The 20,899-nt window shown below is 48.4% G+C and overlaps 1 protein-coding gene across 2 annotated transcripts in view; it reads right to left on the reverse strand.

Annotated features, from left to right (window-relative positions):
- CSMD2 (CUB and Sushi multiple domains 2) overlaps nucleotides 1-20,899 on the reverse strand; it is a 693,739-nt gene that overhangs the window by 333,272 nt on the left and 339,568 nt on the right. For both annotated transcript variants that reach the window (XM_086378081.1, XM_086378078.1), the window contains exon 6: nucleotides 11,752-11,864. In XM_086378081.1, coding sequence (XP_086234207.1) covers nucleotides 11,752-11,864 — 113 coding nt within the window. The remainder of the gene's footprint in view (nucleotides 1-11,751; nucleotides 11,865-20,899) is intronic.

Here is a 20,899-nt window from a genome sequence, read left to right on the forward strand (position 1 = left end):
AAAAAAAATGTGGCCTGCCGACAGGCCATAATTTAAAAAAAAAAAAAGGAAATCTGATCACCACTTCGGAAACTTGGGTGTGCATGCTGTGTTCGACCTCTCCCTTCTCATGGAGGGCCTGCCTCGCTGCCTGGCCACCAGTGCCCTGCAAAAATGCTTTCAGTACTCACTGTCCTTTGCTAGACAAAGCCAGGGTCTGGCACACTGGCTCTTCATCTCACGGAGATTCATGCCAAAGATACAAAATCCGGTGAAGATGCCTAAGGCCTAATGCTTCAAGGTGTAGACCTCCTAGCAGATGGGGAAATCCTTACTATGAAGAAGAGCAGGGGCAAGAAGAATGATTACAGAACAGGGCTGGGGACGCCTCAAAGTAACAAAAGATAAGGTATCTGTTGCCAGGTCAACTGACTTAAAGGATAAATATGAAACACATCACATCGCATCAGATGTGATCGGGATGCTGCCAACACACAAATGAAGAAGCTGGGGTGGCACCACCAGTGAGAGTGCATTGGCACGCTTGACTGCTGTGGAAGGCTTTGGGATTAGCAAAGGTGCCAGTCTGGTGGAAATCAGGAAAAGTGTGATGCTGCGTGTGGACACTGTAACTGTTGAGCTAAAGAAGCAGCCCAAACCCGTGATAAACCCTGCAGAGACTGCTCCATTTGCCACAATTTCTACAAATGGAGACAGAGACCAGCAGCAGGATTTCTGATGTAACCACAGAGGTTCAAAGGGTATGCTTACAATAGAGGACAGGAAAACACTGAATGCTGAATTAGGAATTGAAGGCACAAGAATTAAGATTACCTATCTCCTGACTTGACTAATACATCAAAAGCTAAGAGACAGGGCTTCCAGGATACTGGTGGTTTCCAATGTCCAGTCCATCATGTTCACTTTGGAAACTGCCAATGCCCAGTGAGTCTTTGGTTGTAATTACTGAAAATGCTCTTGGTACACTCATTTGAAATAGGATGAAAGTTGACTTTGGGGTTATAACAGCCCAAGCTCCGTGCTGGGCTGGCCATCAATGCCTTGCAGAAATGCTTTCAGTACTCACTGTCTTTTGCTAGACCAAGCCAGGGTCTGGCACATTGGCTCTTCATCTCACCAAGATTAATGCCAAAGATACAAAATTTGGTGAAGATGCAAGTGAACTCTTATTTGGTACATGTGGGATCTAGTTCCCTGACTAGGGATCGAACCCAGGCCCTCAGCATTGAGTGTAGAGTCTTAGCACTGGACCACCGGGGAGTACCAGATTTCCATTTTTAAGTAATGAAGATCATGGCATCCGGTCCCATCACTTCATGGCAAATAGATGAGGAAACAATGGAAACAGTGACAGACTTTATTTTCTTGAGCTCCAAAATCACTGCAGATGGTGACTGCAGCTGTGAAATTAAAAGCCACTTGCTTCTTGGAAGAAAAGCTATGACCAACCTAGACAGCATATTAAAAAGCAAGACATTACTTTGCCAACAAAGAAAGATCCATCTAGTCAAAGCTATGGTTTTTCCAGTAGCCATATATGGATGTGAGAGTTGGACCATAAAGAAAGCTGAGCACTGAAGAATTGATGCTTTTGAAATGTGGTGTTGAAGAAGACTCTTGTGAGTCCCTTGGATAGCAAGGAGATCAAACCAGTCAATCTTAAGGAATTCATCCTAAATATTCATTGGAAGGACTGATGCTGAAGCAGAAGCTCCAATACTTTGGCCACCCAATGTGAATAACTGACTCATTTGAAAAGACCCTGATGCTGGGAAAGATTGAAGGCAGGAGGAAAACAGAGGATGAGATGGTTGGATGGTATCATTGACTCAATGGGCATGAGTTTGAGCGAGCTCCAGAAGTTAGTGATGGATAGAGGGGTTGCTAAGAGTCGGACACAACTGAGCGACTTCACTTTCACTTTTCACTTGCATGTACTGGAGGAGGAAATGGCAACCCACTCCAGTGTTCTTTCCTGGAGAATCCCAGGGACCAGGAAGCCTGGTGGGCTGCCATCTATAGGGTCGCACGGAACTGGACACGACTGAAGCGACTTAGCAGCAGCAGCAGCAGGGTAGCCTGGCATGCTGCAGTCCATGGGGTCACAAAGAGTTGGACTTGACTGAGCGACTGAATTGAACTGAACCGAAGCTCCAAGGTTTGGTGTCATGGAATGAACCCAACAAAGCTGCTGCTACTGATGGTGCAGTATTTGGAAAAGTGAGCTGAACCCTCAGTCTTTAAGATGTTTTGCTTCATGACCTAGGAAAAGGTGGAGAGGTTATTGTGACCAAAGGTGATGCCACATTCTTGCAAGGAAAGGGTAGCAATATTCAAAATGAGAAACACATTTAAAGAGTCACTGCGCATTTAGAATGTTACTATTAGTGACCAGGAAAAAGAAAAACGAAGTGAACATCTGGCAAAACTTCAGATGGAGTAACTCTGCTGAAGATTGCTGGAACGAGTGACGTGGAAGAGGATGAAAATAGTCCCAGATGCTCTGATGCTGCAAGAGCTGCTGTTGACAAAGGCATCACCTGCGTGCTTTGCTTCAGTGTATTCCAGGTTTGGATTCACTGCTCCGGCTAAATGAAGAGCAAAAAACTGGTATCGAAATCATAAAAGATCCCTCACTGCTAAGAATGCAGGTGCTGAAGGATAATGGCTAGTTGAGAAATTTTTGCAGATTCCCTCCCAAGCTGGGTGATTTTTAAAATATGGTGGGAAAGGAATCATCAACCCAACTTAGATTGTAAGTAGTGCTCTGTTGGGAGCTGCCGGTTCAGTTCCTTGGTTAACACGCAAAACTCACCATGCTGCTGGAACTCCTAAAGTAGAGAAGAACTCTGGCATAGTAGAAGGGGGATGGCATCAGGGGTGGCCCATGGTTTATGGCTGGCAGTGTAAGAGGGGGCATGTTCTAATTCCTAGGGGAGTGCTTTGTTATTTTAAAAAATTTTTTATTTTATATTGGAGGATAATTAACAATGTTATATTAGTTTCAGGTGTACAGCAAACTGACTGTTACACACACACATGTCTAACCCTAACCCTAACCCTATTTTGTAGCACAGGGAACCCTGCTCAATACTCTATAATAAGATAAATGGGAAAAGAACTTGAAAAAGAATAGATAAATGGTTCGCTATTAATAATGGGCTGTGCAGCCATCTTCATGAGTAACTTCCCAGAAGTCAGCTGGAGGAGATGACCAGAAGACGGATGTTTAAGGGAATCACTATGGCCATGGGTTATCGCTTTTAGTCGCCTTTGTGATGCTGTCGTTTCTCCCTGGAACATCCGTTCTCCTCTTCCCTTCTTGGCTCCATCTTGCTCAGAGGTTACCTTCTCTCTGTCTCTGTGTCTCAGGGAGAAGTCAGTGGCCTCTCCAGGCTTCACTTGGACCTCTGCTGAAACCCTCATTACATGGCCCCATCAGATCTGGTTCTAGCAATTTGCTGCATGGGCTCCTATGTCTGCATCCTGCGGCAGACACAGAGCCAGGCACACAGAAGGTTTCCAAAGAGTTTGATGACTGAGTGGATGAATGACCCACTGTTAGCAGAATTTGTGCTTTGAATTCATTTCTGGAAAAAGGAAGTGGTGACACTTGAAGCCTGGTAAGGTGAGGGGGTGTCGCACGTGTGTTCACACTCACTTTTCAGTTTAGGCTCACTATTGATTGAACTCAGGAGCTTGGCCTTGTGAGTACTCAGCCCCTGGGATCCTGAGATTCATGCTGAGAACCCCAGAGGCCTAAACTTGGAAATGAGGCCGCTAAGGGTCCGGCAGCAGTTCAGAGGGCCGAAAAGAATAGAGCAAATAAGTCGGAGCTTGGACCATGGGGTGCCTGAGGCACTGGCCTGGGACTGTGGATCAGTCACAGGCAAAAACTCAATGTGTTCATGTGAAAATCAGAAGCTTCAGCTTGTTACCATAAAAAGCCTCCAGCATCTCAGTAAATGCCAATTGTTCTCAAATGGAAATGTTTCTTGGGCAGACAACTGAGACTCAGCACGGGCCTTCTAGAGAGCAGAAAATCTTCCAATCTCGAAGTCACTAGGGTGGACTTGAGAGAGGCAGTGGGAGGGGCAGCAGGGCCAGGCTAAGGTCTGGCTGCAGGGAGGGACAGTCACTTGAGGATTATCATCAGGTCAGAGCAGCAGCAAGGGGGACACGTGTGAAAGGAGCCAGAGCCGCCAGCTCGCTCTCATTGCTCGAGCGTTTCCCATAGAACAGGGGTCAAGGTGATGGATAGGGTAGGAAGCTTCAAGTTCCCATTTTAAGAGTGCCTGCCAAGTGTCAGACATTTTACCAGGATCTCCTTTAACTTCTAGTCGCCTTGTGGGGTTAAAATGACTGCTCCCTCTTCAGATGAGGAACACAACAGTGAAGGGGGTCACCTTCCCTCTAGGGTAGCCCCTCACCCCTTGTGATCAGTGGCCACTGGGGGCATTTAAGAAAGGCTCTTCTCACTGTCATTCCTTGTAGACTTAAAAAAATAAAACCAAAAACAAAACAACCAAGGAAACAATGAGAAGGACTGGAAATATTCTTCACCTGGAGACAGAGGGTTTGAAGACACAATCTCAGTGCTCTTCCAGAACAGGAAGGAATTTTATAGAACCTCAACTCTTGGGCTTTAGGTAGAGGAACTTATTCTAACCTGCTTAGGTACATGCCTGCTACAAATGGATCAAAGAGGGACTGCTCTAGGTGAAGTTGGGGTGGAAATTCCACCTGCTCAGCCCTTTGCAAAACAGCTGCTAACCCCATGGTATCCAAGGAACCCACTTGGAAAGCCCATTCTTTTGACCCACTTCTCTTCTGTTACATGCATGGGAGGACTCATGCCTTAAGATGGGATTGGTGACCTCAGCCTCTACTTTGCCTGGAAGCTTTTATATCTTTTTCTCTAGCCAAGACCCTTCTCTGAGCTACAGATTGACAGAAGAGACAACTGTCTATCAGATCATCCCCCAAACCCTGGCATCCCACACTACCTCAGAATCAATGCATCCCAAGCAAACTCCACCCCCATCTGCCTCTTCCAGGGACTGTCTTGGTTAATACTGTCATTTATTTTACTCACTTATTCAAGCTAAAAACCTAAGATTCATCTCTGACTCCCTTTCCCCCATCCCCTCTCAATCCCAAACCTGACACGTACTGAGTCCAGGGTGGTTGATCACAGAAGGATCTCTTCTGGTCTATGTCCCTTTCTCCATCTCCTACTGTTTTTGCCTAAACTCTGGATCTTCACTGTCATCATTAAAAACAATTTTTTTTGGCCATGCCATGAGGCACGCAGGATCTTAGTTCCCCTTTCAGGGTTTGAACTTGTTCCCCCTGCATTGGGAGTGCAGTCTTCACCACTGGACCACCAGGTAAGTCCTTGTCAACTTCTCATCCTCCAAAAACGCGTATCTGTCTCCCATTATTTTCATTCTAGAACAAAGATTTTTAGGAAATGAAAATGTGATCATGTCTCTGCTCTTGTTAAAACTTCTGATCAACCTCTCACCACTATGGGGAGCTTCCCCCCATAGAGGTAAAGAATCTGCCTGCCAATGTAGGAGATTCAAGAGAAGTGGGTTTGATCCCTGGGCCTGGAAGATACCCTGGAGAAGGAAACGGCAACCCACTCCAGTATTCTTGTCTGGAAAATCCCATGGATGGAGGAGCCTGGTGGGCTACAGTCCACGGGTTCGCACAGAGTTGTACACAACTGAACGCTGAGCACAGCACAAGCTCCACTCTGGGGTGAAGCCCAGCTTTACGGCAGCTTTTAATGCCATGATGTGACTGCCTACCTCACTTTCCAGCCTCATAACTCTAGCTGCCCATCGCAGCTCGTGACTGCAGACTTCACTCTGGGTCAGCAAATGTTTTCTGTAAAATGCCTCATCTCAGTTGCAAACTACCCGACTCCAGCAGGGCTCAAGCAGTCATAGAAAATTTGTCTATTAATGAGCGTAGCTGAGTTCCAATAACCTTTCATTTATGGATGCTAAAATTTGAATTTCATATAATTTTCATGTGTTATGAAATGTTCTTCAACTATTTAAAAATGTGAGCACTCCCCTGGTGGTCCAGTGGTTCCAATACATGCTTCCAATACATGCTCCATGCTTCCAAAACAGGGAGTGTGGGTTTGATCGCTGGGTCAGGGAACTAGGATCCTGTGTGCCATGTGGTATGGCCAGATTTAAAAAAAAAAAAAATTAAAATTAAAAGAAGTGTAAAACCCACTTTTCCCTTGAAGACCACATGAAAACAAGCAGAGAGCTGAGCCAGGCCTGCAGGCTGTAGTTCGCTGACCTGTGCTATAGACACACACAGGTATCTGTGGTTCCGTAGACTTAGCACTTTCGCGTTGTCTTGCTTGAGCTCTACCTGGAAGGCTTCTTCCCATTGTCTGTCTGGCCTCTTTTTGAGACTCACCCTGAAGTCTGGCTTTCCTTAAGTGTCTCCAACAACATGAATTGCTCCTTTATCCACTCCCAGAACCTTTCATCAGGCCTCGATTATAGCTCTTCTCTTACGGCACAGAAGTGACAGTCTCGTGTCTGCTCCTCTCTTTAACCTGCTCTCTTTGACAGCAGAGACTGGTCTGGTCATGTGGGTCTTTTGGGTAATATCAAAAGGGACACATTTCTCAAAAATGAAATACAACTGCCCACCTTCCGACAGTCAGCTCCAGGCAGCACCAGCCTAGAACTCAGACCCTCTGCTACCACATGGTTTTGGTCAGAATTGTTTGTGGCCATGAACAGCCCTAAATTCTAATGGGACTGAGACAAGAAGGAAATGCGCTGTGTTGTAGGTTCTATTCAGCCGCTCAGTCATGTCCGACTCTTTGCGACCCCAAACTGCAGCACACCAGGCCTCCCTGTCCATCACCAACTCCCAGAGTTCACACAAACTCATGTCCATTGAGTCGGTGCTGCCATCCAGCCATCTCATCCTCTGTCATCCCCTTCTCCTCCTGCCCCCAATCCCTCCCAGCATCAGAGTCTTTTCCAATGAGTAACTCTTCGCATGAGGTGGCCAAAGTACTGGAGTTTCAGCTTTAGCATCATTCCTTCCAAAGAACACCCAGGGCTGATCTCCTTTAGAATGGACTGGTTGGACCTCCTTGCAGTCCAAGGGACTCTCAAGAGTCTTCTCCAACACCACAGTTCAAAAGCATCAATTCTTCAGTTACATTTATTTATTTTAATTTTCTTGTTTGTTTCTCTGGGACAAAACCTCCACTGATAACAGGAGTTGGGAATTACTGGCTCTGAAGTGCCCTCCCTCCCTTGAGATTCCAAGGCCATAAAGCGGAGCACAGGTGAAGCTGGTCACGTGCGAATGACTCCCTAGGCGCATTCTCCTCTGCCCTGTCCTGTGACCCGGAGCTGGACCTCTGTGGACAGCTGGAGAACAAGGAAGCCTGCCAGTCCAACTGGCCCACCTCCTAGGGCACACAGCAGAACAGGGCAGGCCCTCTGTTCCCTTGTTCCTGGTTTCCTGTTGGGTTGGCAGATGGGAAGCACAGCAGATGTGCTGGAGAGAAGGGCAAGATCTGGTTAGTGATTCCTGGGGTCCCCTCCTGCATGGTTATAGATTCCCAGCACCCCTCCTGCCCTAGAGGTTGGCAGGGGTCAGCCTCCTCAGTTCTGCCAGGCAGCCCCTCTTCAATGGCTCCAGCTCCTGCTCCCCCTTCCCTGGCCCTTCCCCTAGTGTGGTAAAGGCCTCTCAGCTGCTTATTCCCTGGGACCTCATCATTGCTCTGGGTTCCTTTAATCTCACCCTCCTCTTTGTAGTTGGACCCGTCACTAAACCTTCTTCAGGTACAGCCACGCAGGAAGTACGCTCCTGTCTCCTCCTAGACCCCTGACCGAAACCTACCTCTGCTATTCTCTGGGACTGAATTTACAAGCAGCAAAACTTAGAATGTTCTTTAGTGGTTCCAAAGTTTTTGTCCCTTTAGAGCAGTGGTTCTCAACTGGGGGTGATTTTGTGCTCGGGGGACATTTGGCAGAGTCTAGAGACTTTATGGTTGTCATAACTCTGTGTGTGTGTGTGTGTGTGTGCGTTTGTGTATATACGCATACGTGTGGGTGCTGCTGGCATCTAGCATCTTGTGGGTAGAGGCCAGGGATGCTATACTGCCTGCAGTGTCTGAGGCAGCCCCTACCGGAGGGAATTATGCCGGCTACAGCGTCCACAGTGCAGAGGCTGAGAAACCCTGCTTTATAAAGTTGTCAGTTAAGTCTCCAAATGATTGCTGTGGACCCTTGCACTAGGTACTCACAGTCTGGAAAACACTAGAGAAAGCTCCCAGGGGAGAACCATGTATTAACACAAGTGGCACACACCACAGTCTATTCACATGCCAGATCCAGATGAGCTTGGCTGGCGTTCAGACCTGGGCACCAACACTCTGTGGCTGAGACCTAGAGCCACCACGGGACCCTCTCTGCAGCTCTCAGTACTCATCTGTAAGATGGGCTAATAGTACCTGCTTCACACAGCTGCTGTTGGAACTGAATGAACTAATATCTATGAATGCCAAGTCCTTGAAACACTGGTACACTGGTGCACACCAGCGTGCAAATCCTGTTCTGGGCTGTGCTGTGGGAGGATAAGGGAGGACAGAGAGAGGACAAGAAAGAGCTTACTTTTGAGAAGTTTGTAACTAACACCATTTTTCAGATTGTGGGTTGTTCCTTGCTACAGACTTGTGAAATCGATTTAAAAGTTGCAACTAATACTAAAAATTGGAAAAGAAATTTTCAGGGTGCATCATACTTACTAAGGGTAAATAGCACTTGGTGACATTTTCCTTTTAGGTCTACAGACATATATGTGTGTCCAGGTTGTAATGGAAAAAATGTATTTTTTTAATGGTGGGATGAGATTAACAAAACAAAGTTTAAAAGCTACCAGTCAAATAAGAAAAGTGAGGCAACCATAGCCCCAAAGGAGAAGGCCTTGTGATTTTGCAGAAAACCTCACATAGGCCTGTGAATGAATTTGAGCTTCATCACTGATATGCTAAAAAAAACAGAGACATCACTTTGCCGACAAAGGTCTGCATAGTCAAGGCTATGGTTTTTTCAATAGTCATGTATGGATGAGGGAGTTGGACCATCATGAAGGCTGAGTGCCCAAGAACTGATGCTTTTGAACTGTGGTGCTGGAGAAGACTCTTGAGAGTCCCTTGAACAGCAAGGAGATCAAGCCAGTCAATCCTAAAGGAAGTCAACCCTGAATATTCATTGGAAGGACTGATGCTGAAGCTGAAGCTCCAATACTTTGGCCACCTGATGTGAAGGGCTGACTCATTGCAAAAGACCCTGATGCTGGGGAAGACTGAGGGCAGGAAGAGAAGGGGATGACTGAGGATGAGATGGTTGGATGGCATCATTGACTCAATGGCCATGAGTTTGAGTAGGCTCCAGGAGTTGGTGAAGGACAGGGAAGCCTGGCATGCTGCGGGCCATGGGGTCACAGAAAGTCAGACACGACTGAGCGACTGAACAACAACAATTCATAGTCTGTGTAATCTGTGTGTGTTTGGCGATGTACACAAGCTCTCTGAGCCTCAGCTTCCTTCTGAGATACGGGAATTAAAAAACATATCCACGACTGTGCTGAGGGGAGGATTAAACCTCATACAGGGCCTGGTGCAGGCCTGGTGCATGGCAGGCGCGCAATGGATGTGTGACCCTGACCTTCTCGAGACTTCCTGATTGGTGTTCTCGTTGCCTGTTGTCTGGCAGCAAACCCCAATCTATGACCACAGCACATGGGCCCTCAGAAACTTGACTTATATAAGAAACACCTGTAACCTCTTTAATCAGATGAAACAATGACGTTCATTTCTGCTTCTCTGTTTTGGAAAACATGCCAGGAAGAGCCAAAGAGGTGCTTCACTCCCACAAAGGCCCAACCTCAGGTGCAGGAAAAAAAAATGTCTTGAAGAAAGTCCTCGGAGCCAGGGTTTGTGAAGCTTGTCAAAGTTGGTTTCCTGTTCATTTTTTAAAAATAATTTCAAGGGAGTCCTGCTACCCAAGGCTAAGGATGAAGCTGTGCATAAAAGATTCAGTTTCTAGAGGTCATGTTTCTGCTCCCAATGCTGCTTTTATCCCAGTTCCCAGCCGGAAAGCCTGGCCCTGGGGGCCCCCGTCCTGCCTGTGCCACGTCTGGGGGGGGCAGGGTGCTCAGTGTTCAGGCCGAAGCCTCAGAGCCTCCGAGGTGGGCATGGAAAGACAGGCTGCCCTGCTCCTCCCCAGGAGTTGGGGCCCTCTCCTAACGGTGGTGTGGCCTTCATCACAGCACCCTCTTCCGTCAGGCCTGTGTCCTATGCACGCTGATTGATACACGTACCCTCTCACTCCCAATACAGCCCACTCTTTATTCCCCAGGACCTCTCACAGGGCCTCTGCTTAATAGGTGGGCAATACAAATTCACCCTGAATCTATCAGAACCAACTTCCGTTTGTAATTGGTCATTTTTGTTGTTTAGTCAGTACGTTGTGTCCGACTCTCTTGGGACCCCTTGGACTGTAGCCCACCAGGCTCCTCTGTCCATGGGATTTCCCAGGCAAGAATACTGGAGTGGCTTGCCATTTCCCCCTTCGGGGGATCTTCCCTACCCAGGGACAGAACCTGCGACTCCTACACTGGCAGGCGGATTCCTTACCACTGAGCCACCAGTGTGCGTGCATGCTAAGCTGTTTTAGTAGTATCCCACTCTTTGCGACCCTGTGGACTGTAGCCTTCCAGGTTTCTCTGTCCTTGAGATTATCCAGGCAAGAATACTGGAGTGGGTTGTCATGCCCTCCTCCAGGGGATCTTCCCGATCCAGGGATCAAACTCGAGTCTGGGAAGCCCATAACTGGTGAGAGCAATGGGTTAATGAGCAAGTTTGAAACCAATCCTTACTGTTTGTCTCCATGGATAAATTCTCTGTACTTGGGACAAACTCAAGGTTGAAAAGGAAGGTTGTCATCTACACCTACCATCCACCAGACTTTGGGATCTCCTCCAGGTGTGGAGGACTCCCCACCTTAGGATTAATGCACTTCTTTTCATGGGCAGCTCTCCTCTTGGAGTTAGGAAATTCATCATGGATGGAGCAGAAATCTGCTCACCTGCAGTTTCCACCTGCCATTTTGGGTCTGATGTCTTGCCCCCAGACAGCTCTTCCCAGATTTGCGCATCTAAGCTGGAGAGCTCCCTAAAGTCTCACCTGTCGTTTGTCAAACATTTGTGTTCCACACGAAATGAATGAGAGGTCAGACATGGGCAGCTCTCCTACTTTACTCTAGCTAAACTCTGCCAGTAGGAGGGTGGGCTCTGGATTTGAGGGGCAGACGCTCAGATAGCCTTGGGAAACTGGCTTAATTTCTCTGAGCCTCAGCTCCCTTGTCCATCAAATGGAGATGGTGACAGTCTTTGCTTCACAGGGTAATGACAAAGATTAAGTGAGACGATGCTGACCAAGCGCCAAGCACAGTGCCCGGCTCTCAGGAGGCCCCTGGTATATACTATTAAGATTCCACTGGTCTGAGGAGGGGCAGCTCAGGGCACACAATTCTACACAATTCAAGAAATGTCCTCCCTTGGGCAACAGACCACAGTGGCAGATGCAGAGATGCTGAAACGCAGACCTCTGGGTCTGCAAATAAGAGCAGGACAACAGCGGCAAGTACACCCAGTCTGAGGACATCTCTGCCGCCCGGCCCTACCTACCTTGGTACTGGGCGCTGAAGCCACGCTGGCGGTGGTTGCCATCCGATGTGAAGTGCAGCCGTAGCCAGTTCTTGCTGCTGATGACGGGGGCTGGGAGGCTGGCTCCAGTGAACCTGTGGGGACAGGAAGTAGGGGAGGGGGATGTGAGGGACCACAGCTGGTTGAGACTGGGCACCCGGGAGTCTCTCCACTGCCCACGTGTGCTGGGGCCTCTGCCCCGGCAGAAGGGAGGGCCACGCTGCCCCAGCCGCCCTCCAGCAAGGAGCCTGGGACCTGGGTGTCTTGAGCTGGCTCCTCCTGGGGTTCTTTCCACTGCTGAGAGGCTGAGCACATCTGCTTTGTTGCTTAGTCATGTCTGACTCTTTGAGACCCCATGGACTGTAGCCCACCAGGCCCCTCTGTCCTTGGGATTTCCCAGGCAAGAATACTGGAGCAGGTAACCATTCCCTTCTCCAGGGGATTTTCCCAAGCCAGGGATCAAATCCTATCTCCTGCATTGCAGGCAGATTCTTTACCACCTGAGCCACCAGGGAGATGCTGAGAGGAGGGGGCCATGCTTCAGGGCAGGAGCAGAGGACTCTTTCTCCCAGTGAGGTCTGGCCACCCTGGAGAGAGACCCAGCCCTGCAAGCAGAGGCCCACTGCCCCTCTGCCCAGCAGATGCCCACACACCCACCTCCAGCAGAGCTCCAGATGCCCCACAAAGATCCAGCCCCGGACAGAGGACCAGCCCCAGCTCTCTAGCAGAGGTTCAGCCCCTGCCCCCACCATTCCCCCCGCACTCAGGGGCAGAGGTTCAGCCAACCCAAGCAAGCCCCTCGGGGCCTCAGAGAAGTCAGGAGAAAGGGCTCAGGCAGCCACTGTGTGCAGCACGCCATTCCCAGGTGTGAGGGCCCATTTCGGGGTCACTCACTAGGCCCTGGGTCTCCTCTGCCTCCCGTTCCATCCCTGCTGCCTCCACAAGAGGGCTGGCCCCTACCCCTCACTACCCTTCCTGCTTCTAGGCTGCCTCTCCTCCCTTAACTTAGCCTCCTCCGAGTTCTAGCCAGTCTGGCTCAGTGGGTCGACACCAGCATATGCCCCCCTGCCGCCAGTCACTGCCCTAGCCTTCTGCCCAGCTGCATCCTGGGCCAGCTTTTACATCAATCAGATCTTTCCTCCTAGAGTTGCTCAGAGCTCAAGAACCTTCTGTGGCTCCCCAGTGTCCACACAAGACTGGCCTTCCAAACTTCCTATCCTGTCTCCTTCTTGAAAGGGCTTCTGCTCACCACGGGAGGGTCCTCTCCCCTCGCCACACTCAGGCTAAGCCCCCAATGCCCCTCCTCTTTCTGCTCATCCCCCCCGCCACCCTGCACCCTGGGAGCACCCTCTTCTCTCCTGGACCCCACAGCCTCCAGCAGCCAAGAACCGGTATCTTCCTGCTCCTCCTCTCTGTGTCTGAATCAGGGACCAAACCTCCTGACGCGTCCCCTTTGGTACCATCCATCCTGCCCTGCCTGGACACCCTGATCACACCTAAGCATTCCAAGCTTTCTCCTTTCCCATGTCTTTGCTCTTTAAGTATTATTATTTATTTGGCTGTGTTGAGTCTCAGCTGCAGCATGCAAGACCTTCATTGAGTCATATGGGAACTTTACTTGTGGCATGTGTGGGTTTAGAGTTGCCCCGAGGCATGTGGGACCTTAGTTCCCTGACCAAGGAGGAACCCACGTCCCCTGCACTGGAAGGTGGATTCTTAACCACTGGACCAGCAGGGAATTCCCATGCATTTGCCTTTTCTGCCTGGAATATACCCACGAGTAACCCTCTCCCCTGCACCCACCGTGTCACCCGAGATGATTTTGCTGCTAAGTCGCTTCAGTCGTGTCCGACTCTGTGCGACCCCATAGACGGCAGCCCACCAGGCTCCCCCATCCCTGGAATTCTCTAGGCAAGAATACTGGAGTGGGTTGCCATTTCCTTCTCCAATTCATGAAAGTGAAAAGTCAGTGAAGTCGCTCAGTTGTATCCGACTCTTTGGGACACCTGCAAATATCACGTCCCCACCCAGGAAGGGCTCTCCTACTCTCCTGGGTTCTGAAACCACACAGATTTGGGTTCAGATCCAGGCTTCACCACTTCCAATCAGTGTGATCAGTTACTCCATCTTTCTGAAGATGGAATGATAACACCAGCCTGGAGAGTCCATGGGAATAAGTGAGGGGACTTCCGCGTATAGGACCTAGCCCAGTATCAGGCACGTATTAACTCAATAAACATAATTCCCTTTTCCCTCCTCTGTGATGCCACAGCAAGTTGCTCAGATTTTAATTCATTTATCCAGGTGTGTGTCTCCCTAGGAAGATGCCTCCAAGAGGGCAGTGAAGATAGGTGGGTGGGTGGGTAGAGCAGGGGGGCGGGGAGCTGGGGCTCTGGAGGGATCGGCTGTATTATCTTATGAAAATTACTTACATTCTCTGTGACTTTATCTGTAAAATGAGGATAATAATCCCTCCCTGAAAGGGTTGCGAGGACTGAATGAGATAATACACAAAAAAGACTAGCACCGTCTCTAGCAAATAGAAAGCTCTCGGTAAGTGGCAGCTGCTGTTTATTCTCCATCATCTTTGTTCTTCATCTTTGTCCTGAGCACCTAACAAAATGCCTGACACGAGCAGGTGTGTCAGGATTCCCGCAGAAAACAGGTGGCTCAGTCATCTGAGATAATTCTGGGTGAATGAATGTGCTCTTCACCATCGGGGATGGGGCAGGATTCTGAGGCTGGTAACAAGAGTATGGCTAACCCCTCACAGACCTGGACAGAAATGGTGAGCCCTGAAGCTTAGAAAGGACCCAGATCTTTGGTCAGCTGGGACTACAGCCAGTTTGCACAGATTCCCACCAGGACGGAGCAAGGAATGAATACCCGGAATTCACTCTCCTGCCTCCCCTCCTCCCATCTACTGCTGATGCTTCTGTTGATCTAGCCCATTGGAAGCCAGAGGGCAAGGAAGAATACTGGTGTAGTCTGACAAGTAAGTCTTCCTAAGCATGAAACAGGGCAGAAAAGGGAGGGGAGGTGGTCTGGAGGCGTGAAAGGGAGAGAGCTCCAGCATAATGGGTCTCCATAAATGCGTATTAGACAAAGGAACTAACCAAGGAGCCTCTCACCCTGAAAAACTGAGTTTTTACTATAATGAAAATGCTGACACACACCAAACTCCAGGAATACCATCCATACTGCTATAGTAAGAGCTATAACAGAAACCAATTACTGTATATTTTACCAGATCCCATTTAAAACAGTTTATTACAGGCAGAGTCATTCAAGTTTTCTAAGGAGCCACAAAAAGTATTGTGGGTTTTTCTTCCCCAGGCCAAATTCAATTCTATCTCAATGACAAAGCTTGGAGGCTATTTACATAAGGAAGTAGAAATAGGGAGAATTTACCTGAATAATTCAGAACCAAAGGCTGTTTATTGCAAAATGGAATGAGGGGAGAGTGCTGGGGTCCCAAGAGCAGGATGAGAGTAATGATCTGGGTTGTAACTGGAATTTAGGAAGTCAGTGACTCTTCTCCAGCCCTGGGATCAACTTTAACCCCCAACTGTACAGACAGGAGAAGCCTGAAGGGACATCACCCTCTCCCACACCTTCACCTGCTCCCAGCAATCTTATACCTGTTCATTCCCAAGGCTTCAACTCAGGGCCCTGTGCATCTTTACTCTGTTTCTGCTTCTGTCTCCTAGGACATACATGCACATTTGAGAGTTTTCTTGGTATCCATCAGAGAATTAGGGACTTAAATGCTGGAATTATCACATTAAACTTTGCCATTGCGATGATTTCATGCCTTACTCAAAACTCTAATAAAAAACAACTACTAACACTTACAACATGAAAGATGCTCAAAAGCATTATGCTGAATGATAGAAGAGTATATACTGTGTGATCTGTTTCTATGAAACTTTGGAAAAGACGAATCAACAGTGAGAGAAAGCACATCAGTGCATGCCTGAGTTGGAAGGAATACAGGGAACGTTCTGGGGTGCTGGAAATGGTCTTATATATAAGATGGTCTTGTCTTATATAATAAGACATGGTCTTATCTTATATAATAAGACATGGTCTTATCTTATAATAATAAGGTGGTGGATATACGGCATGCACAAATTTGTCAAAGCCCCCAGAACTGTACATTTAAGATGGGTCATTTTTTAATTGCCTCCTGTGAAACCTGTCTGCAGGTCAAGAAGTAGCAGTTAGAACTGGACATGGAACAATGGATTGGTTGCAAATTGGCAAAGGAGTATGTCAAGGCTGTATATTGTCACCCTGCTTATTTAACTTATATGCAGAGTACATCATGAGAAATGCCAGGTTGGAGGATGAAGCACAAGCTGGAATCAAGATTGCTGGGAGAAATATCAATAACTTCAGATATGCAGATGACACCACCATCATGGCAGAAAGCGAAGAGAAACTAAAGAGCCTCTTGATGAAGGTGAAAGTGGACAGTGAAAAAGCTGACTTAAAACTCAACATTCAAAAAATGAAGATCATGGCATCCAGTCCCATCACTTCATGGCAAATAGATGGGGAAACAATGGAAATAGTGTCAGACTTTATTTTCTTGGGCTCCAAAATTACTGCAGATGGTGACTGCAGCCCTGAAATTAAAAGATACTTGCTCCTTGGAAGACAGCATATTGAAAAGTAGAGATGTTACCATGCCAAGAAAGGTTCATATAGTCAAAGTTATGGTTTTTAGAGTAGTCATGTATGGATGTGAGAGTTGGACCATAAAGAAGGCTGAGCGTCAAAAAATTGATGTTTTTGAACTGTGGTGTTGGAGAAGACTCTTGAGAGTCCCTTGGACGGACTGCAAGGAGATCAAACCAGTCAATCCTAAAGGAAATCAACCCTGAATATTCATTGGAAGGACTGATGCTGAAGCTGAAACTCCAATATTTGACCACCTGATGCGAAGAGCCAACTCATTAGAAAAGACCCTTCTACTGGGAAAGATTGAAGGCAGGAGAGGAAGGGGACAACAGAGGACAAGATGGTTGGATGGCATCATTGACTCAATGGACATGGGTTTGAGCAAGCTCCAGGAGATGGTGCTGGACAGGGGTAGCTTGGTGTGCTGCAGTCCATGGGGTTGTAAAGAGTCAGACATGACTGAGCGACTGGACAACAATTTTTAATATAAATTACACATTTTTTGTTCTTCGATAACCAACTTGTGTCCAACTTGTCACAAACCCATGGATTGCAGCACGCCAGGCTTCCCTATGCATGTATTAAATTATGCATTAATATAGTTAATTAGGGCTTCCCTGGTGGCTCAGATGGTAAAGAAGCTGCCTGCCAATGCAGGAGGTATAAAAGACGTGGGTTCTTTCCCTGGGTCAGGAAGATCCCCTGGAGAAAGAAATGGCTACCCACTCCAGTATTCTTGCCTGGAGAATTCCATGGACAGAGGATCCTTGTGGGCTACAGTCCATGGGGTCACAAAGAGTTGTACATGACTGAGCGACTCACACTTTCGCTGTCAGAGTTAATTAAAATCAAATCTTCAGTGGCTCTAATTCTTACAGCCAAAGGCTTCACCAGAGTCTCCAAGTCTTAAAAAAGCCAGCGTGTCTTCAGCTCTCCTTTCCTTGTTCCTTATTCCTTATAAAAGCCAGTGTGTCTCCTCTTTTCCTTATTGTTTATGCTCTAGCCACAAGGGTCTCCAGGCTGCTCAAAACTGGCCACACCCACTCCTGCCTCAGGGCCTTTGCCCGTTGTAGTTTCTCTGCCTGCTGACTGGCTCTTCTCCCAGACTGCCATCTGGTTCACCCTCTCACTTCCTCAAAGTCTTGTATCAAATGTCACCTTCCCAGTGAAGTCTTCTTGGCCTGCCTTCCTTCTCTGAGTACATCACACAGACAGATGTAGACACACACACACACATAGACACACACACACACACACACACACACACATAGACACACACACACAGACACACATACACATAGACACACACACACCCACATAGACACACACACACACGGACACACACACAGACACACACACACATAGACACACACACACACACACATAGACACACACACACATCACTGTGCACTCAAACAGAAGACCTTATGTGCACTGCTTTTTTTGTGCCTCTGCCTTTGTACAGGCGGCACAGTGGTAAAGAAGCCACCTGCCAATGCAGGAGATGTGGGCTTGATCCCTGGGCCAGGAGGATCCTCTGGAGAAGGAAATGGTAACCCACTCAAGTATTCTTGCCTGGAAATTCGGGACAGAGGAGCCTGATGGGCTATAGTCCATGGCATGGCAAAGAGTTGGACACGACTGAGTATACATGCGTGTACCCAAGCCTTTGCACCTGCTGCTGTCTATGCCCCTTCCCGCTGCACCACCTGGCTGCACAGAGACGTTAAGAAACTTGCACAAGTTCACACAGCTAGTAAGCAGCAGAAGTGGAATTCAAACTCATCTCAGATAGAGCCTCTGTACTCAGGGAAGGCAGTGGAACTGTTGAAGCTGAATTCCATTCTGTTCCTTTACTTTCCCTCCCTCGTCCCCCCAGGATCCTCTTTAATTTTGCTCCCTGTTAGAATCATAATTAAAGGAGAGAACACACAAAAAGAGATTCCCCCCTTCAAATCTTTCTGTCCACATTAACTTCACTATGGGGGGCTTGGGGAATTCCAAGTTCACCCAGTAAATTGCTACCATAGTACAACATAAAATGTATTTAAGCAATTATGCTCAACTCTTTTTTTCTTTTTGGTAAATTGACTTCCGTTAAATGGGGCTTCATTAATGGAATCTGGCTTGGGGAGAATTAAAAAAAAAATCACTCCCTCTAATGCATGTAGTTGATTATGGAAAAAGTGGCTTTGAGTTCCTCAGCAGAAAGCTCTAAGTTGTGCTTCTGGTAATAGAGCTCAGAGCAAACTGCGTGGAAAGCATTTCTTAAGAAGCTTCTCATACAGTCCGCATGTGGGGTGCTGAGAGACACGCCCCACAAGATGACAACAGTAATCTGCAAGGAATTGCTGCCTAATTTTAAACTGAGAGGGAGGAAGATGAGGAGGTCTTGGTTTAAATCTCAGCATCCCTGAACATGGACAGCTTCAGGGGAACATTCACTCATTCATTCACTCACAAGCACGTACTGTGCACAAGGCTCCGTGCTTGCCGGAGGGCACCTCTTCCACCGCGGCTCCCTAGATACAGAAGTTCCTGCAAAGCCGGTTATCTACAAGGTTTGGCTTCACCATCTCCTTCTCCGTGCAGCCTCTGTTCCTCGGTCAATAGTCTCTGGCTTCTGTGCTCCCAGCACACCTTCTGTGGGCTTTATCTCTTACCCAAGCTATGTGCACAGCCTGGATCTGATTCAGGCTTGAAGAATCTTTCCAGGCCCTGCATAAACCACCCTTCTATTGCTCAGGCTGAGCAGGGAGAATGTGACATATGGGATGTGCTCGCCACCGCACTCCCAAGCCCTCTACCCTTCCCACTTGCTGTCTGCTCCCCTCCCTGGGGGATGGTGAGAACACCATGATGCAACCAGGGAAACCCTGGAACGTCCTGGCAGCGGCAAAGGGCACCAAGGCCCTTGTTGGAGGCTGCTTCCCACTCCCCGGCCCGAGCTCCCTCTCACCCTTGAAGCAGGCCTTTATTGACTCAGCCCTGACATCCAGTCTCATCACAAATGATTTCCATATTGGTTTTCCTTTAGGCAAAAGCCTAGGACTCTTGCTGTACTGAGAAAAAAAACCTTTTCCCAAGACAAATCCACGAAGTTACTAATTTTCCAGGAACTGGGTGAATGCCTGGGGTGAGTACAAGTCCTTTTGGCTGCTGGAGTCCCCCAGCTTCTAGACTTATCTTTGGACAGAGGCTGCTTGGCTTCCCCAGGCTCCGGGTCCCAGCAGCGCCTGTCCCACCGCGGGTGCCCAGGCAGTTCTGAGATGCCCGAGCTACCCCTATGAAGGTTCAACTCCTGCCTCCCTAACTATATGTTTGGGGGTCATTTACTGTGCTCTGAACAAACCAAAGCTTCCCCTCCCCCATCACTCGTGCTCCTCAGGGTTTCCTCTTTCGGTGGTCCACACCACTCTCCCAGCCACCACACCCTGGCACCATCCCAACTCCTTCCACTCCTTCGCTCCCGTGGCCAACTGTGGCCACGTCTTCTCCCCCTTGTGACTGCATCATTCCTCACCCTCACTACAGAGACAGCCTTCTGACGGGTCCTCTGCCTCCATCCATCTTCCATACTCTGTGAGGGCATCTGCTCAAGTCACTGCCTCACGGGAAAGCCAAGGTCCACCGGCTCCAGGACAAGGGTCAGTCGCTCAGTTGTGTCCGACTCTGCAATTCCATGGACCTGCTAGGCTCCTCTGTCCATAGAATTCTCCAGGCAAGAGTACTGAAGTGGGTTGCCATGCCTTTTCCAGGGGGCCTTCCTAACCTAGGGATCAAACCTGTGTCTTCTGCCTTGTGGGCAGATTCTTTACTGTTTGAGCCACCAGGGAAGCCTGGCTCCAGGAGCCTAATCTTTTTTATGTCTTCCTTTTCCCTTTTGTGACACCAACTTTGAGCTCCAGACACTTTCCAGCCTCCATGTCTTTGCATATGCTGTTCCCTCTGCCTAGAATGCTGTTCCCTGCTGCCCCATCTGACTACCTGGGAAAATCTCACTGATCTCATAAACCTAACCAAATGCCTCCTTTGCTCTCCTCCCCCTCTCCCTGCCCCCATGGGAGCAGCAGTGCCCTGCGCATTTCCCTCTGCACCTGGGACATGCCCCACTGTTGTTCTGAGCACAGCAAATAGTAATCATCTTCTGACTCGATGACCACCTCGCTCACTCAAAGGCGAGCTCCACAAGCACCAGAGCAGAATTTTCTGTCTCCATGTGTTTAGCAGCGCAGCAGAGTGCCTAGCACACAGAGCAAATCAGTCCCTGAGAACCGGGTTGATAAGCTACACTGAGCGGTCTCTTTTGTCAGTAGAGTTTCACTGGGTCACAAGTGAGCTCATTCATTTACATATTGTCTGCTTTCATGTTACAAAGGCAGTGCTGAGTTGTTGTGACAGCAACTAGAACCCACAATGCTAAAAATATTTATCTTGCCCTTTA

Source organism: Bos grunniens, chromosome 3 (assembly GCF_055505025.1).
Source record: "Bos grunniens cultivar Pamir isolate PY7600 chromosome 3, Bosgru_T2T1.0, whole genome shotgun sequence".
Lineage (NCBI taxonomy): Eukaryota > Metazoa > Chordata > Mammalia > Artiodactyla > Bovidae > Bos > Bos grunniens.